The 19,629-nt window shown below is 40.1% G+C and overlaps 1 protein-coding gene across 3 annotated transcripts in view; it reads left to right on the forward strand.

Annotated features, from left to right (window-relative positions):
* The first annotated feature begins 490 nt into the window (after positions 1 to 490).
* The window catches only part of AK8 (adenylate kinase 8), a 156,722-nt gene continuing 137,583 nt past the window's right edge, over positions 491 to 19,629 (forward strand). For 2 of the 3 annotated variants that reach the window (XM_020973470.2, XM_020973469.2), the window contains exons 1-3: positions 491 to 819; positions 2,524 to 2,608; positions 10,634 to 10,683. In XM_020973470.2, coding sequence (XP_020829129.1) covers positions 736 to 819; positions 2,524 to 2,608; positions 10,634 to 10,683 — 219 coding nt within the window. In that variant the 5' untranslated portion in view covers positions 491 to 735. The remainder of the gene's footprint in view (positions 820 to 2,523; positions 2,609 to 10,633; positions 10,684 to 19,629) is intronic. The other variant, XM_020973468.2, reaches the window with a different exon arrangement.

Genomic DNA, 19,629 nt, shown 5'->3' on the forward strand with positions numbered 1-19,629 from the left:
CGAAATGCCAGATTTAAACACCTAATTCTAAAATGTTAGGACTAGATGGATCTTGGAGATCATCTTGTGTCTTAGTCCAGCTCCATCATTTAATCTGAGGCCCAGATGGGAAATGACTTGCTTAAGGTTACTCTGGGAGGATACCATCTACCTCAACTTCCTTTTACAGATGGGGAAATAGAGGCCCAGAGAGGAACAGGAATTTGGCCGAGTTTCCACAGTGGCAGAGTTGAAAGAACAGTATTCTACGAAATCTGACGTCCAAATCCGATGTGCTTTTCCTGCACTGCACAGGGGCCAGCGCCGGCAGAGTTGGGGATTCCTTATCCAACACTCGGTTCCTGGGGAAGGAAGGGGTCAGCTGCCCAGACAAGGGCCCTTGCCCTGCGGAATTAGAGGGGGGAGGGTGTCACGAGAGCAGAGCGGCGACACTCGGAAGAAAGGAAAAGACAGGGCAGTCGGACGGCGAAGGGAACTAGTGTCAGCCAGTGGGCGCAGGCCCAGATCAGTTCGCAGGGTCTGGGGCTCGAGTGCCCCTGTTCGCCCGTGCACACCCCGCGGCCCTCCCGACCTTCGGCCCAGCCAGAGCGGAGAAGGGGCACTGGGGAGGGGGAAGTGGCGTGGCTGCCCGGGAGCGGGGCGGCGGCCGCGGGTTGATGACGCACCGGGCTGCGCGTTCGCGTCCCTAGTGACGGGCAGGTTGCTAAAACTCTTCCTTCTGCAACTGTCGGCGACATGGACGCCACCACAGCCCCCCATCAGATCCCAGTGGAAATGCCCCAATATGGGGAGCGACATCATATCTTCGAGATAATGCAGGTGCCTCGGGAAGCTGCTCCAGGGCTACCTCTCCCTCCCCTGTCTCGACTAGGGTGTGGGCAACATAGAGACTTTCGGGGGCCGCCCACATCTTGTGTATCGTGACAGGTGTAGATAGACTGGAGTGACTGGGTGGGAGCGGTGTCTCGTTTACTAGCCTCTATGGCATTAGCAGTTGGTGGGGATCGCGATTCCTTGTAGGTGAGGTTTCTGCAGCTGAGTCCTCGGTTGGAAGACAAAGTCCTAGGATTGTTCCGCCTCGTTCACCTCTACTGATCGTCAGGACAGAGAAGATAGAAGGGCTTGCCTCATTCTGGCCTTGGCCCGGGTCACACAAGTAGAGGGTTAGCGAAGGGCCCAGAGCCCAGAGGAATAGGTTCCACTGAAAAGGTTTTTCCCATCAGAGACGTTCAGGACAAATTTAGGGGCGTGAAGGTCTCGACTCAACCTGGATTCCTAGACGCTTCTCCAATGGGGAATTGGGATTGATAGGGTTCTTCCCCTCCACCCCCATTTGCAGTAATTAGTACTTAGAAGTTGGCAGTAATTAGTACTGATTGCTCTTGACAACAGTTAAAATAAGAGTTTGGCTTTGGAAAAGTTTATCTGCAAACAGATAATTTACAAAAACAGCCATCACCTTTGAAAAACACCAAGAGACTAGGAAGAGACAAAGAGCTAAAGAAATAAACTTTTATGAACAGCTGAACGAATTTAAACTATTAGAAAAAGAGGAAATGTTATATTTAGTGAGTTTTTAGTATACTACTTATGGGGGTAAAGAATGATTGTGGAAACACTAGAATCATTGAATATTAAGCTGGAAGGGACCTTAGAGGCCATTTATTCCAACCCCATGATTTTATAGAGAAGGAAACTGAGGCCCAGAAAGAAGTGATTTGTCCAAAGTTGGACATTACCTTGGAGGCCAGAGTAATCTCTAGAACTATTGTATTAGCTCTCTCCAGGATGTAACTTAAAATTATTTAGTAATTATCTTAAGTAAAAAAACAAAAACAAAAACCTTGTTGACATACTTGCATATTCAGCTTCCATCAGAAACTTTGTTAATTTTCATGCTTTTCATCTTTCCTTTGTTTTTTTTTTTTTCTGGACACATGTAGATAATCTGAGACACCATTCAGACTGTAGTGAAGTTCAGTAGACAGCACTGCTCTGGAGAATTTCAGAGAGAAAGAGACAGAGAGACACAGACAGAGACCTGGTGGATAAAACAATATTTGCTTATTCCTTTCCCTGTTCCTATGCCTATCCCACTAACAATACTCAGTACATTGTTACCAGACTTCAGAAACTTTGCTCAGGCCTAAAGTTGGAAAAGGTTTGCTGGACAAGAAGTAGACCCACTTTACTTTTGTCTCTTGGTCCCCATTTCCCCACCTCATCCAAAATACACAAAATTTCAGTTGAAAGAGCCATCTCTTTTGTCATTCTGCCCATCTGGACACAAATAGTTGCCAACTGGCATGTTGGGCCCTAGGCATTTTGGGTGAGCCTGTAGGGGGTAGGGGAAGGGGAGAGTTTGGTAACAAGATAGGAAATTATGATCAGTTCTATCTGTGGCAGCATCTGCCAGACTAGATCCTCCCAGAGTCTGTGGCTGGGCTTTTACAATCCTGGTTCTTTCAGTCTTCATGAGATGCTAACTTTGTTTTCTTCTGATCTAACCCCAATTTTTTGCAGGTCATGCTACAGGAGCTCTTGATTCACCAACCAGAGGAACCCATTCAGTTTATGTTGAATCACTTGCGTCGAGACAATGACATGGGTAAGGTCTTAAGAGCTACAACTCAATATTTATAATTATGGTGATTTATCTTAGATAGAAAAACTGAGAGTTTAATTTTCCTTCTTATGTTTAAAGGGAGCATGGAATGGGGGGATTTGGAATGGCTAATTAATTAGATGCTTTAACTTCTTTGATAGCACATATAGTAAAATGCACTTGAACAGTTATAAAAATGAGAATGTTGGAGCCTTCCATGGTATCAATTATTAATACTTCTGGTGCCCCATCTGATATTTTCTGTTGTCATTAAAGCTCTCTAATTACCCCTCTTGTCAGGTGTAAATTTGGCTTCCTGTCCTACCTGGATAGGCAGCATCTCTGCTTTTTTGATTAGTTCATTATCTGTTAATGAGTTCCAATGCTTGGAGCACTTCTGCTAAAGAACATATCTGCATGAGCAGAAATCCAAAGCTGATGAATTGGTGAGGAAAGATGTACCCGGAACAAGGAATGCTTGTACACTCTCTCAAATTATTTGATTTACAAACTGTTCACCCTTAGGCAGATTATATTTGGCTACGCACAAGTGAACTATCATTTCTGTTCTGCATGAGCTGTCAGGATGAACTGGTGTCATGGTGCTTTGATGTTTCTTTCAAATCAGAACATAAGCCATTATGAAAGACCTACCAGAGCATCAGTGAAATTAGGGCTTAGAGATTCTGAGAGGGACTTTGTGCATCGATGCTTCATGGTGGTGTTCAGATGGCTGTCAATGTGAAATGCTCTTAAGTAGTAGTGGGTAGAGGGGGAAGAACAAGGGAGAGTGAGAAATTCTCTTACCATGCAGATTGTGTCCAGCTGACTCTATCATGCTTGGCCTACATAATTTGTTCTGTGCCCCAGCTCAAATGTAGTCTCAGGATGGCCTAGGTGGAATTGTAGTTTGATATTATCAATTGTCCAAACTCTATTTCGTGTCTCTTCAAAGTGTGGTCCAAAGAGAAAACCAAGTTCTTTTCCTTTTCAGGCCTCTAGCATAACCCAAGGCCATCATCACCTATCAAATTAATTTTATACTCTTAGGGCAGGAAAGTTCTTCTAATCTAGAAACTAGCTCATCTTGCTGCTTCTAGGTCTGACTGGACCTTACTCCTCCTAAAAAAGGTTTTTGTGTGCCGATTCAATAATCATTTACTAAGCCCCTACTATGAGCAGAGCTTTTATGTGCTGGGCACTGGGAGAGATCTGAAATTCATATGAGACATGAGCTCTTTCTTCATGGAACTTAGGGCCCAGTTGGGAACTATATAACACATGATAAAAGTATAGTGGGAGGGGTAGGTTATCAGGAGACTTCTGATCAACTGATCTCCCCCGAGCCCAAATGATGAACTTATAGGACATAAGGGGTAGGTAACAGAGAACAATATATGTTTACTTAAGTGCAAAGAAGTATTTATACTCTGATACTCCTTTAGGAGATGGGACAAAGTTCTTGCATTAGAAAAGTGTGAAAATGAATTGCCGTGTGAGTCCCAAGGAAGGAAAGGTTGTTACTGACAGAAGGGAGTCTTCATGGAAGAAGCAGTGTTTGAACTGGGCTTTAAAAATGGATGAAAGTTCAAAAGATGAAGCGGGGCATGCAAAATATTCTAGGCATAGGGAAGAGCATGAGAAAGAATATGGGGGCAGGAAAGTGCTGGGCATGTTTGTGAAAGACATGACAAGGAGTGGATTGAGGAAAAAGTTACAAAGTTAGTGTAGCCCATAATTGGGGAAGGCATTGAATGCCAGGCAAAGGAGTTTGAAGGTTCCTTCACAGGTAATAAAAAGCCCTTGTAGAATTTTAAGTGGAGGAGTTGTTGAGTTGTTTCAGAGACCCCATTTAGAGTTTTCTTGGCAAAGATACTGGGGTGATTTGCCATTTTCTTCTCCAGCTCATCTTACATATGAGGAGACTAAAGCAAACAGGGTTAAGTGATTTGCTTAGGGTCACACAACTAGTAAGTGTCACCAGGAAGATGTCCCACCTTTCTTTCCTTCAAAAATGTTTGTCTCTCTTACCTAAGGAATAGTGTTTGACATTCTCCTATTAGAGTAATTTTTTTTTGGTAAACCTTAAACATTCCACAAAAGTGAGATAGTATTACCATTTTAAATAGGGCTGCCCTGACAGACAAGCTGAGAAATGAGGTCATCATCTAAGTAAAAGGGGAAAAAAAAACCAGCCACTTTCTGAGTGTGATTACAAGACCCTGCGTTGTACAGTATGGGAAATAGGACAAGTCTAAGACAAAGCTCCTGTCCTCTAGGAGCTTACAATCTTGAAGACAGACATGAACACATTAAAAAAAAAAGATAAGTACCAAAATAATACTCTGGACACCAAATCCTATAGGAATTGTAAATTTCCTTTATTTGACATCTTAGACTAAAATGCAAGAGCTGGATGGGTTTTCAAAAATTATTTCCTTCATTTGAAAAAAAATTACTGGTGTCTTTTGTTTTTATATAACCTTCTGAATACATCCCTCTTCCCCCTCCCTTATGCAGTGAACCATCCCATGTAACAAAGAATAAAAAGGGAAAAAAGCAGTTTAGTAAAACTAACTACCATTTCAACTGAATCAGATAGTGTATATGATGTTCAACACCTTTTTAAGGAAGAAGGGGAGCTCCATTTTCTCTTCTCAAGGCTCAAGCTCATTTAATTTACGTAGAGTTCAGTTTTTGTTCTTTTCATTTGCAGTGTTATAGTCTTTGTGTATAGTTTTCCCCTCCTCCCCACTTCTGCTTCCTTTATTCTGCAGCTATCAGTTCATATGTCTTTCCATGCTTCTCTGAATTCTAAATATCTTTCATTTCTTATGGGATAGTAGTAATAACTCATTATATTTACCATACCATACCATACCATACCATACCATACCATACCATACCATACCATGCCATACCATACCATACCATATCATACCATAGTTGTTTGATGGTTCTCCAATCAATGAATGGCCCCTTGCTTTGTTTCCAATTCTTTCCTACCAGAAAAAGAGTTGCTATGAATATTTTAGTATTTGTATCTATTCCTTCATTTTACAGGTGAGGAAACTGAGCCACAAAAGAGTAAAGTGATTCATCAAAGATCGCGCAGCTAGTTTGTAGTCCAGCTGGGATTAGAACTCAGGTCTTCTGTCTATCCATTGAGCAGTTTTTCCACTGTAATTTGAGGGCATTTTTAAAGGGGCTTGAATTATCTGGGCCATTGCCTTAGACTACCATGTCTCCATGGGCAAAATGAAGGGGCCTTTGTTAACTGGCATACCAGCCTTCAACTCCTATGCTAATTGGTCCTGGATTTGGGTGAGTGGGGGTTAAACACAATACACAGCGACATGCCCAGTGTCAGGTGCAAAGGGGGAGCAGGCCTTCAGACAGATCCCTGGAGAGTGTGCAGATGAGCAAAGGAGGCTAGCCCGCTGCCACATTGGCTGCCAGCCCCTAAGCACAGAGAAAAGCAGATTTAGTACAAAGTGAGCATTTACAGTAGCCCTGGGCAATATTAAAGCATGAGATGGTGTATATAATGGTATGTTTCGTTTTTTATCAAACGTTTGTCCAAGAAAGCTGTGTATTAAAGCTCCAATACCTAAGGGTTTTCTTGTGAATTTTAAATCACCCTCCTAGTTCAACCTCAAAAGAATCTGTGGATGGAAAGGTTTTTTGATTTCCTTTGAAGTGGTTTGAAGAAGTTGATTACTCTTGGCACTCAAGCAGTCTTTTATGACACTGTTTATAAATAATTACTCATGAGCAGGGCTGGAGTTTCAAGGTGTTAGATTTTAAGAAACCAGAATTAATCACATAATGTGAGAGAGAGAAATTAGGTGGAGAGAAAGGCAGCTGATGTTCCCCTTTTAAAACATTTTCATAGATTGTGTACAATTTTGGTGCCACTTACAGAAACCAATAAGGGGAGGGTTTTCCCTGAAGCCTTCCAAGTAAGATAACTTTGTCAAGATGAATGTGTAATTTGGGTCTCAGGATTATTCTAGGAGTGCACCAGCCTGGATACATCTTCCTTTTCCTCTAAGAGAAAGAGAGAGAGAGATTGAGAGAGGGAGAGAGAGATTGAGAGAGGGAGAGAGAGATTGAGAGAGAGAGAGATATTGAGAGAGGGAGAGAGAGATTGAGAGAGGGAGAGAGAGAGATTGAGAGAGGGAGAGAGAGATTGAGAGAGAGGGGGAGAGAGAGAGAAAGAGAGAGAGAGAGAGAGAGAGAGAGAGAGAGAGAGAGAGAGAGAGAGAGAGAGAGAGAGAGAGAGAGAGAGAGAGAGAGAGAGAGAGAGAGAGAGAGAGAGAGAGAGAGAGAGAGATTGAGAGAGGGAGAGAGAGAGATTGAGAGAGGGAGAAAGAGAGATTGAGAGAGATTGAGAGAGAGAGATTGAGAGAGACTGAGAGAGGGACAGAGAGAGAGATCCATCTCTTAGGTCGTTGGAGGAAGAGTACACAGAAACACAAGGCCAACTCATCTGAACTAAAGCTTTGTAGAAGCAGGCAGAGGTTATGGACAGCTCATGCTAAAATTAGCTTTTGATCTCATCATTTCCCCTATGCACTCCCCTTCGCTGTTGCCTGAACAAACCTCTACTCTTTCCTTCCTCTGGACCTTTGGACGGACCATTCTCCTCTCCTCCCAGAATAGCCTCCTTCCTCCTGCACATCTCCTTATTCAAATTTCCTCCTCCAAAGGCCCAAGTCAAAGCCCATCTTCCCTATGAAGATTTCTCTGGCCATACTAACCTATGCTAATCTTTCTTTTCTCAATTCCTATAGGATTCAGTATCTAGAGAATTCTTTTGGTAAGCTTATAAGCTTCTAGAAGACAGAGCCTTAGTCTTAGACTTGTCCTGATTTGCCTAGTATGTGACACAGTGCCTTGCAGTCACTCAGCAAGCATTTATTTTAAGTACTTATTATGTACAAAGCCTTGTGTTAGGTGCTGGTGATGTATAGATGAAAAAGAATAATAGAGTCTGTGGCCTCAAGCTTCCAGTCTACTGGGGAGATATAGCACACACACAAATGAGTATCATCAAAGGTTCAGTGTGTTAGGGAAAAAAGAGGTCCAGACAAAGGACTATTGGAAAAGAAATAGGAGAGATAACTTTGGGTTGTGAGGATCCTGGAAGACTCATGGAGGAGGTGGCATGTGAAGGAAGAGAAGATGTCCAGTAGTCAAAGATGAACTGAAAGTGGATTCTAGGCTTGGTGGATGGCCTGCACAAATTCTCAGAAGCAGAAGAATACCCAAAGAGACCAGGAAACAACTAATAGTCGAATTTGGCAGCAATGTAGAGGAGCATGAAAGAGAGGAATATGAAATAAGTCTGGAAAGGCAGCTCCAAGTCAGATTGTAGAGGACCTTAAATACCAACCTGAGGAGTCTTTATTTTTTGATAGTCAATAATTAACCACAGAAGGTTTTTGAGGAAAGGAAGTGTCATTAATCATGTGCATTAGGAAGATTATTTTAGTAGCCATGTGAAATAGATTGAAAAGATCAGAGACCAGGGGCAGAAAGACTAACTGTATTGTAGGTGACCAGCCAATATATATGTTGTTAAGGAGGAGAAGGGGGAAGAAAAAGAAGGACTTTAACAGCTTTACAAATGGGTGACCAAAAAAAATGAGTGGAACATGGTATGCCTACTACTATACCTCTTTCATTCATTGAATATCCTCATTCTGTCCTCATTCTTGGCTCTGTAGGATGTACAAAAAAGTCTAAGACATGATCCCTGTCCCAAGAAAATCAGTCTAGATGGGATAAAATAGGCACAAATGAAAAGCTAAATAACAAGGCACAATATAGATTTAAGCATCAAAATGAGTGGTACTAATGATTGGTATTCCAGGATTTCAGAGGAGAGGGAAATAACAAAAGCTGAAGTGTTCAGGGGAAGTTTCATGGAGAAGATGGGACTTGAACTGAACTCTGGAAAGTGTTTGGCTAGATGCAGGACTGTAGAAAGCATTTCAGGTCGAGGTAATAGCATGAACAAAGGAAACAGCTCCCCTTGCCAGGGTTAGATCAGCTTACAGGGATAAATTAGGTAAAGTCCTCTATGCTGGGGCCCTTCTGAATAGTCTAAATTCTGGCCTTATTTGTACTGGAGTCATATCTTATTTACGGGTCCTTCCTATTCATGTTACATCTCATCCAACTCCATTCAATGTGGAAAGCGAGAGAGAGTAAAGAGAGGACAACACTATTGTATCCACATCTAAAGGCAGCATCCATGTGCCTAACCAGAGGTCTTGTTGAGTTTAGAGCGATGATCTATAGTAGTCAGTCACTTTCATTATTTATTGTGGATGTCAATCTATCCAAAGTCTATTTTTGGATATTTAACTGCATAAGATGCAGGGATACTATAAAAACACAGAAACTGACAAAGAAGGGGCCTCCCTTTAATGTTAAATGGAGTAGGGAGTATGGACTGAGGAACTTGTTGTTTGTCTAAATAATAGGATGGAAAGATGTTGAAAAAAGAAGACTGAGGGAGACAGGACTTCCTAGGGAAAGCATTCCCAGAGGTAATTTTAATTCAGTTTCCTTAGTCCTACCTAGAAATGATGAGAAAGGACACTGAACTTGGACAATGAACTGCCTGAAAGAGAATATCTCCCTGGGAGCTGAGGAAGTCACTTGCATTCCCTTTTAACATTTAGTTTTCTCTTTTGAAAGGTACCATGCTTCCTTCCCTGTGTTCTCACTGGGGGTACTATCCAGTCCCTTCTTTATGTCCCCTCAAAAAAGCTACTAGGAAAATAAAAGGATTTGGATTGCAAAAGCAGGTGAGATCCATACCTGACTGAAGAATTGGTCCTTGCCTATCAGTTTGGCTCTACCTGACAGAGGTAGCCATGGGGATGTGGAAGAAACTTTGCATTTGTAACCAAAAGACCTGGGCTCAGGAGCTGGCTGTGGCACTAGGACTTTCCCTTGTATGTAAAATAGAAATAGTAATAATTATTATTTTCACTTTCTACTTCCTAGGTTTCCTTTGAGGATATGCTTGGAAAACCTTAAAAATATTGTGTAAATATGATAGGAAAAAAAGAGGCCTGCAGAGAGCTCAATTAGGTTGGCTATCTTCCCTGGGTCAGTCACTAAGCAAGGAACGGAAGGTGGATCTCCAATGCCCCTGTCCTTTGCTAGTGTATGACACATTCCCTCCTTTCACTGGGCATGAAAAAAAAATCCAACAACGATGTGATACAGTCAAGAGTACATTCCCTAGGGAATCCATGTAGCACCTTGGTGTGGGAAGGCTCTCCAGGGGACATCTGGTCCCTTCTTCCTTTACTCCAGACTGCAGTTAATCAGCTATCTATTCCAACTCTTAAGAAGGCAGTCTTTCCTTTCAAAACCACCAGAGACCCCAAACTAATTCTGTGGCCATTTTGGAATTATTTTAGGGCAGGGAGCATCAGAGTATGACACAGAAACTCTCAGGCAGTGATTCCTATTTGCATAGAAATGCCCACATATGAAAACAAAGACATTCTTATCTTAGGTTTTATAAATCTAGTTCAGACACTATGTACTCCCTCCTATTATTTCTCTCGGTAAAATGATGTGGAATACAATTTGCTAAATAAAAAAAGCATAAATATAAAAATGCTTTTGAAGGTCGATTTACATAAAATACAGCTTTATTTGGGTGAGTGTCTCAGAGACAAAGTTCCTGTTTAAAATGCTTTATGTTGTTTGAAATCCCAATTGTTCTTGATATTTATTAGTTTAGCAAGTAAGCTACCTTATCTGTGTCCCCTTGGAGTAAGAAAAATAAACCATCTCAGTGATCACTTACCTCTCTAAACACAGAGAATATGTTCTACGATAATAGTATCTCCAGCGTAGCCTTGTTACAAATGGTTGTGTCATTTAAGGAAAATGAAATCCTGGAGAGGAGAGGAATAAATACACCCAGAGTACAGCAGACATGGGAGGATGCTTTGTGATGCTGAGATTTGATATTTAAATCTTTTCATTCTACAGTGCCAAGGATTTTTATATTGGGCCCACCTGCCTCTGGGAAAACAACTATTGTAAGTGCATTGTATTAAGTGTTATTTTACAGTACCATCTCATTCACCCAGCATTGATGGGGAATTAGGCATTCCCTATGAGTAAATTTTTGAGACACAACATTTATTAAGTATCTACTTTGTGTAGAGCCCTGTACTAGGCACAGAGGGAGCTCCAACGTTTAGATAAAGTTCCTGCTGTCAAAGGCGTCTAGTAAGGGGATAAGTTGCAAAGATAACTAGTTGTGATGAAGTACACAATATTACATGAAAGATGTAAAAAATGGTACCTGAGGTCCAAGGGGAAAGGTCATTCATTATTGGTGGAGGAGAAGAAGTAGGCTGTAGTTAATGTAAGCATTTCTGCAGGATGTGACACTTGAATTATGCTTTAAAGGATATCTAAGAATTCAGTAGAGGAAGAAAAAGGCAGATGGGTATTCCAGGTATAAGAAACAACATCAGAAAAGACACAGGAACATGAAAGCGCAGGATATGTTTTGGAGGCAGAGAATGGAGTTCAAGTTAGCTGGATCATAGAGATAATTGGGTCTTACCCATTTATTTATATATTTGTTCAGTTAAAAAAAAATTTTGACCAGTGTTGATTGAAACTTTTCTCAAATAATAATTTTCTTGCCTTCTTAAATAGAGAATGCTGAATATAAATTTGAGCTTGTTTTGTTGATTCAAGGCCATCATTCTGAATATAGGATTGTAATTTTGTAACTGGAATGAATTATCTAGCTGAACTTTTTTGTTTTATATCATTTGTTATGCTATGCTGCCATATAATGTAGTTCTTAGTTCTACTGAGCTGTTTGTTTCTATACTAACTGGTTCCAAACTGCCATGTTTTTCTCACTTGATGACTTCATCACCTCCCATAGGTTTAATTGTCATCTAGGAAACGGTTCCTAGATCTATATCCAGCTTCTCTCTTTCTCCTGAGGTCCAGTCACAGATCACCAACTACCTATTGGAAATTTCTAACTGAATGTCCTATAAATATCTCAGAGTTTTCATGTTCAAAACAGTACTCATTATCTATTGACCCAAACTCAGGACTTAGTTAAATTCTTATTCATATTCCATATTTCTCTTTTTCTCACCTGGATATTACTATCTTAAGAGTCTCCACAGTTCAGAGTCTCAGTATTATCCCTAACTCCTTACCCTACTTCACCCATTTATCCATTTGGTTGCCAGATTTTGTCATTTATAGTTACTCTACAACATTGCTCCCATCTGACTCCTCTCTATTCACATGACCACCATCTTAATTTAAGCCTTCCTCACCTCTTGTCTGGACTATGCAATATATTGCTTCCTGATTGGTCTTTCTGCCTCTTCTTCTTCCTGCCATACATCCTCCACAAAGATGCCAAACTGATTTTCCTAAAGTACAGGTCTGAGTATGTCACTCCCTTACTCAATGAACTCTGGTGGCTTTCAATTGCCTCTAGGAGCAAATGTAAATTCCTCTCTTTGTCATTTAAAGCCCTTTATATCCAGTCTGGACCTATCTTTCCAGCTTTTTTATATATACATTACTTCCCTTTCTACACTGTTATGTTCCAACTAAACTGGATTTCTTGCATTCCCTCACACATGGTATGCTGCCTCCCATCTCCTTTTTACTGACTGCCTCCCATGCCTGGGATGTCCCCTCATTTTCTCAGGATTTAGTTAAAATACTTCTATCTAAAGCCTTTCCCAATTGTCCCAGCTACTAGTACCCTCCCTCTCCTAATTATCTTGTTTTTATTTTGTATGTTTTCTGAATATATTTATGTACCTGTTATGTTTCCTCCCTTCTCAGCCCCCACAGAATGTAAATTCCTTGGGGACAAAGATTGTTTCATTTTTGCCTAATTTGCACTGATATCTGAATTTACTTACTCCTAATTTCTGCCTTTCAGAATCCTATGTCTTTCTCCAAGTTCATGTAACTTCCTTATATTCCCACCATTCCCATCTTCCTCTTCTCCAGTTCTTACTGCTATGTCTGTCCTCAAATTAAATTGTACATATTATGTATATTTCCCCCCCATACATTGTGTCTTCTCAGTGCAATGTAATACCTTGAAGGTAAGAATGCTCAGGTTTATCTTTACATGGTCTAACACAGTGTTGTGCTTTTTTTTTTTTAATCTGGGCCTTTTTATTTCATGGGCATAGTAATTCTTATGAAAATTTCCCTTTCCCAGTGCAGATCATCAACTCATCTGTGACTTGTCATAAAAAGTTGTCTAGGACAATGAGAGATTAAGTGACTCTCTTGGGGTCGAACGGTCGATGTCAGAAGTGTAACTTAAATGCAGGTCTTTCAGTCTCCATGGCTACCTTTCTGTTATTCCATGCTGCCTCTCAGGGGTGATCACAAAAAAAGTAAAAAGTTTCAGTTACGTTAAAAAGCTTTTGCATGAGCAAAATCAATGCAGCTAGAAAATTCATATCCCATATCTTGATAATAGCTATATCCAAGATATGACACAATAACATAAGAAGTTATTTCCCAATTAGATTAGGAGCCAAAAAAATATAAACAGGTTCCAAAAGAAAAATTGCAGACTCTCAACAATCATATGAAAAATGCTCCTGTTGTATCCCTTCTGGCTTCATTCTCTTAACTCCTATTTGTATTGGCAGATGGGCCCCAGAGAGTGACTGATGACTAAGAAGTTTTCTATTAGTATTGCCCCCATGTGGAGTAGGCTTCCTTATATTGATTAGCCAGTTGATACCAATTAGCCTTCACAAAAGACTGTTTACTGAGATTTGGTAAGGATAGATGTCACTAAGATATTTCTCAAAAAACTGGGGCACACTCTCCCTCTTGTGCATAGGTACTGAATGAAACACATGGAGGGAATATATGTGATTAAGCTGTATCTCCTGGATTTGGGAATGCTTTTTTTCCTTCTTCGAGTCTCTAACAAGTTCATTTCTATATGTTGCAAGGTTACTCTTTTGCTCTTAGGACATAGGGCCTTAGCAGCTGGGTAGATCCAACAGGTCTTTCTTTAGGGATATCTTTTCTTTAGACTCAGCTATTGCTGCTATCAGTTTTTATTGCTGAGGGGATTTTTTATGGGTCTTGTCATCTTTCAAAGCTTAGAAGGTGATAGCTTGATTTATTCTATCTCTTCAGTGAAATAATCCTTGGTCATCTAAAAAGACCTCTTCTGAGGGACTTCCCTCCTCTTCCATCAGAATTGGGTTAGTACTCTCATCTGGTGACTCAGATTGCCACAAAGTTGGCTAAGGGATCCCTATTTTCTGGTAAACTCATACCATAGTAATGAAGAGAGAGTCCCATCCCTCTTTAGAAAGTGCATCCCTGCCCCTACCCCAATTTTAACCCTTGATCTCTTAAGCCTCATTAAGAAGGAGTTATCTGAACCATCCTAGGGGAAAAGGGGACCTGCCAATTGAAAGATCTAAGCCATTTTCCTAGGGTATCCTCCCAAGGAGGAGGGGCCTAAAGCCCTACACAATTTCACAGAGGATGGAAAATGGAAGGGGATAGAAAGGGTTAATCATAAAAATGTCTCATAGTAGCCTGTCCTTGTTGGGTAAGTTTTCTTGGAGGCTGGACTGGAGAGTTCAATTTGTTTCTGGGAAGTGAGACACCCAGCCCTGGTAATGAGTGACATAATCTTGTGGCTGCTGTTTCAAGATTCCATTCTAGTATTTGCATGGAGTTCTTCTGTCCCCTCATCCATTAAAAGAAGGAAATCATGGAACTGATCCCTAAGTATGGTACTGGAAGCAGTGTGGAGGGGCCTGAGCATTGCCAAGATTACAGTTAATGAAAGGCTACAATGGCCCCACTTGCCCTATGTGGACAGCTGCATGTGTACCCATGCTGGTGCCTGCATCAGGACCTGTATTTGCTGCCTTTGTTGCTCTGTTTTCACTGCCCATGCTGTTTCCTACAGCCCTACCTGCACTGTTGCCTACAGTGCTGCTCAGGCTACCTGCATCAATGCCAATTCTTCTGGGACCCATGCTGCTCCCTTTTGCAGGATAGGTTTATCCCCCTTGCCCTTCCTTTTTATTTTTTTTACCTCATTAGAAAGAGGCAAACTTTTGAGGGCCTGTCAATATGCCCAGGTGGATAATGTGGATTCTTCCAAACTTCAAGAGCCCAATAAGATTCAGGGCTTTCTTAAAACTATAGGAAAGTGAGTATCAGTAGTACATTCTGGACTTTGTCTAATCATCTGAGTTCTTCCCATATAATGTATTCCAAAAACAAACAAACAAACAAACAACCCCAAAAAAACCTTGACCATATGGACTGGCACCTGGATTTTCTTGAGGTTGACCTTCTATTCCTTGATTCTTATAAAAGCTGTCAGCCAATTTAGACCCTCTCCCATTGTGTCTTCATATGTATCAGTGAATGATATAAATGTAATATCAATGATATAAATATAATATCAATGGGCATTAATTTTAATGCCTTTAGGAAGTGGGCCTCTTTCAATTCTCTGCCCACCTGACTGTGGCAGTATGAGGGATGGTTCAGGTAGCCCTGAAGAAGAATGGTGAAGGTATACTGTACCACTTCCCAGGTGGAGAAGACAAACTACTCCTGACTACTCTCAACTATTGGAACAGAAGAAAAGGGGATTATCAAGCATGATTCATTACTTCAAGTCCCATGTGTAAATTCCAGTGATGCAGTTCCCAGGAGTGTCTCCCTTAAAGGAAAAGAGATGGCTTATGGATTTAGTAACAGCATAGGTTAAAATGGCAATGCTGGAAGAGACCAATATTAATTTATTTTTAGTTTTCAACATTCACTTCCACAAGATTTTGAGTTCTAAATTTTCTCCCCATCTCATCCCTCTCCCCACCCCAAGATGGCATGCATTCTGAATACCTCTTCTCCTAATCTGCCCTCCCTTCTATCTCCCCCCACCCTTTTCTTATCCCCTTCCCCTTCTATTTTCTGGTAAGGCAGGATAGATTTCTATACCATTGCCTGTATATCTTATTTCCCAATTGCATGTGAAAACAAATTTTTTTTACTTTTGTTTTTAAAACTTTGGGTTCCAAATTTTCTCCCTTCTCTCCCCATCCACTCTCATTGAGAAGGCAAGCAACTTGATACAGGTTATACATGTGTAGTCATGCAAAACACTTCCATAATAGTCATGTTGTGAAAAACTAAGTCTATTTCCCTTAATCCTATCCCACTCCCCATTTATTCCATTCTCTCTTTTGACCTTGTCCCTCCTTAGAAGTGTTTGCTTCTGATTACCCCCTTTCCCAATCTGCCCTCTCCTCTATTATCCTCTTGCTCTCTTGTCCCCTTCTTCCCCTATTTTCCTGTAGGGTAAAATAGATTTCCATACCCAATTGAGTATGTATATTATTCTCTCCTTAAGCCAAATCCTATGAGAATAAGATTCACTCATTCCCTCTCACCTTCCCCCATTTCCCCTCCACTGTAAAAGACTTTTTTTGTCTGTTTTATGTGAGATAATTTACCCCATTCTACCTCTCCCTTTCTCCTCTTCATATAATCCTCTCTCACCCCTTAATTTTATTTTCCAGATACGACCCCTTCATCTTCAACTCACCCTGTGCCCTCTTTCTCTCTCTCTCTCTCTCTCTCTCTCTCTCTCTCTCTCTCTCTCTCTCTCTCTCTCTCTCTCTCTCTTCTCTCTCTCTCCATATAAATTTTTTTCCCCTCCAACTACTCTAATACTGACAAAGGACTCATGAGTTACAAGTATCATCTTGGAAGACACCAATAAGATGCAGTTAGAAAGCAAGATCTCTGACCAAATGGTTTTGATGAAAAAATGTGTTGTATTCTGATATTAGGTCTATAAGAAAGAGAATAGGAAGAGGAGTGAGGACAAGAATTGGGAATTGGCAGCAGTGGGAAGAGAGCCTCAGGCTTATTCTGTGGCTCCTTTCCCAATACTAATTCCCGAGGAGTGACTTCCACAGCAGAGAAATTAGAGGATTGGTAGCAATTTACCACCTAGGAACTTGAGAGGCAGAAGAGAAGTTTCTTTTTTTTTCATTATATTTGAATTTATTTTAAACTTAAATACAAAATAAGATGAGAAAAAAAAACCATTGTCAAGTATACAGCAGAACACGAGAGAATTCAATATAAAGCAATACATTTCCACTTCAAGAAAACCTATATAATGAATACTACATATTATTTTCAAAGCTGTCCATCTTGTCTTGCTTCTTTACATATTTTCTTTCGTCCTCTGCCGCGTACTTTTTACTTTCTTTTTTCCCTTTCCTCCTCCCCGCCCAGCTACAATTAAGTACGAATACACACACACACACACACACACACACACACACACACATACACACATACATATATACACAGATATCCATAAACACGCACATATATACACATACACACTCAAACACATATACATAAGACCATATTATGCTTATTTCCACTTATCATCTGTTTCTCTGTAGGTGGATAGCATCTTCCTTCGTAAGTCCAAGTCTTTCTGTATTTTTCTAAATCCACCAGCTCATCATTTCCTATACATTTGTATAAAAGGTGCTTTGTGTTTATATTCATATAGTTCCTGTGTCTGTTTTGGCAGGTATACTCCCATTTTTTTTTATGCTGTAGTTATTTTATATGGTCTAAAATTACTGATTAATATGGCTGACAGTGTAATTTTCCTGTTTTCCTCTTTTGATTAAATCTGATTTTAGCTTTAACTGTGTCTGAGATCATGATTACTATCCCTGCTTTTTTACATAATAAATTCTACTTCTGAGCTTTATTTTATGTTTGTGTATATCTCTTATTTTTTATAGCATTTCCTAAAATCAACATATTGTTGAATTCAAAATTTTCTTGCTATCAGTTTCCATTTTATGAATAAATTCATCCCATTCACATTCTAAACTATAATTACTGGTGTATTTTCGTCTTTCCTATTTGCTTCACTGTCCTTCTCACCTTACTCCTCCTTGCTACCTTGCCCTCCTATTCCTTAACCTACCCCTTTCCAAAAATCCCTCCCTTATCCTCTCTCTCCACCCTATCCCCTTTACCCTCTTTTTTTTTCTGAATTTAGATTTTTAAACCTTTCTAAATATGTATGTTGTTCCCACTTTATCCCATTCCCATTAATCTACGCACCCTTCTATACCCCCTCTTATCCTATTCCCTATCCTTTCCTTATCCTCTTCCACCTCCTTATCCCTTTGCCCTCTTATTCTTTCCTAATTTAGAAGACTTTTATACCCTGCTAGATGTATATGTATTGTTCTCTCTTTAACCCATTCTCAAAGAGAGTAGGGTTCCAGAACTACCCACCCTCTTCCCCCATCTAATTCCTCTGTATCAGTTCTTCCTCTCACACCTCATTTATATGAGATAATTACTTTTTTACCTTTTCCTAAATCATTTTGCTTTTTAGAATCACATCTTACTCATCTCTACTCCATTCTTTCTTCCAAACTACCTAATTACTAATCTTAGAAATACAGTTTACATTTCCATGTATAAAAAGTAAACAATTTATCCTTATTGAGTCCCTTGTAATTAGTCTTTGATGTTTACCTTATATTCCTCTTGGATCTTGTATGTCAAAATTTCTATTTAATTCTGTTTTTTTTTTTTTGCAATAAAATCCTGAAAGTCTGTCAATTTATTGAATGTCTTTTTTTTTTTTGGTTCAGGATTATATTTAACTTTGTTGGGTATGATATTTTCAGCCATAACCCCAGTTCTTTTGCTCTTTCTTATATAATGTTCCAAGACCTGTGGTCTTTTAGTGTAGCCACTGCTAGGTCTCACATAATTCTAACCATGGTGCTACCACATTTGAATCTTTTTTTTTCTTTGGTGGTCATAATATTTTCTCTTTATCCTGGAGGTTTTGGAATTTGCCTGTGCTATTCCTGTAGGTTTTCTTCTGAGGATCTCTTTCAAGTGGTGATTGGTAGATTTTTTTCTCTGTCTACTTTCCCCTCTTGTTCTCACTTCAGGACAATTTTCTATAATTATTTTATATTATTGTATCAAGATTCTATTTTTTTTTGATCATAGCTTTCAGGTACTCTGATTATTCTTATATTTTCTGTTCTTGATCTGTTCTCTGGATCTGTTGTTTTTCTTATAAGATGTTTTACATTATCTTCTATTTTTTTCATTCTTTATATTTTGTTTTATTATGTCTTGGTCTCTTGTAATTCGCTGGCTTCCCTTGCCCAATTCTAATTTTCAAGGGAGTCATTTTCTTCCTTAAGATCCTGGATCTCTTTTTCTAGTTGGTTGACTTTCTCTTCATAATTTTGTTTTTCTTGGATTGCTCTTAACTGTAAAAAATTTTTTACCCAATCTCTCTTATTTGATTTTTGAAGTCTTTTTTTGAATTCTTCTATGTATTCTTTTTGGGCAGGTGACCATTTGACATTATCTTTGGGGTAGGAGAGGCTTCTTTTGCTTCAATATCCTCCTCTGAAGACAAACCCCATTCTTCTCTATTCCCATAGTAACTGTCCATGGTTGGGTTCTTTCTCCTTTGCCTGCTTATTTAAAAAAATTTTTTTTAGCAGCTTATTATTATAATCACCTCTAATTCTGGGTGTGGGGGATTGTGCCTCTGACCTCAGGTCCTTCTTACTGTTATTTTTTGTTTTGTACTGGGCTCAACCTCTATACTCCTTTCCCCCTCCAAGCCACAGCTAGGCACCGGCCTTGTCCTCCCCCTCTCCCCATACTGGTAATGCTCTTGCTTTATGAGAACCCTCCAGTGGCTATATCCTTCAGTTCTCCCCTCTGGCCTGGAAATGAGACCAAGAACTCAGCTTTCCTGTAAGTACCCACAGCAAGCAGCATCCCTGCCCCCCTGCTTTTACACTCACCAGACATGTGCTGGTTCCTTCTCACCCAGGACTGTAGCTTGGCAGCATAGCTGGGCCTGGCTTCCCTTGTCAACAGATGCT

This window comes from Phascolarctos cinereus, unplaced genomic scaffold, assembly GCF_003287225.1.
Source record: "Phascolarctos cinereus isolate Bilbo 61053 unplaced genomic scaffold, phaCin_HiC Scaffold_2;HRSCAF=192, whole genome shotgun sequence".
Taxonomy (NCBI): Eukaryota; Metazoa; Chordata; class Mammalia; order Diprotodontia; family Phascolarctidae; genus Phascolarctos; species Phascolarctos cinereus.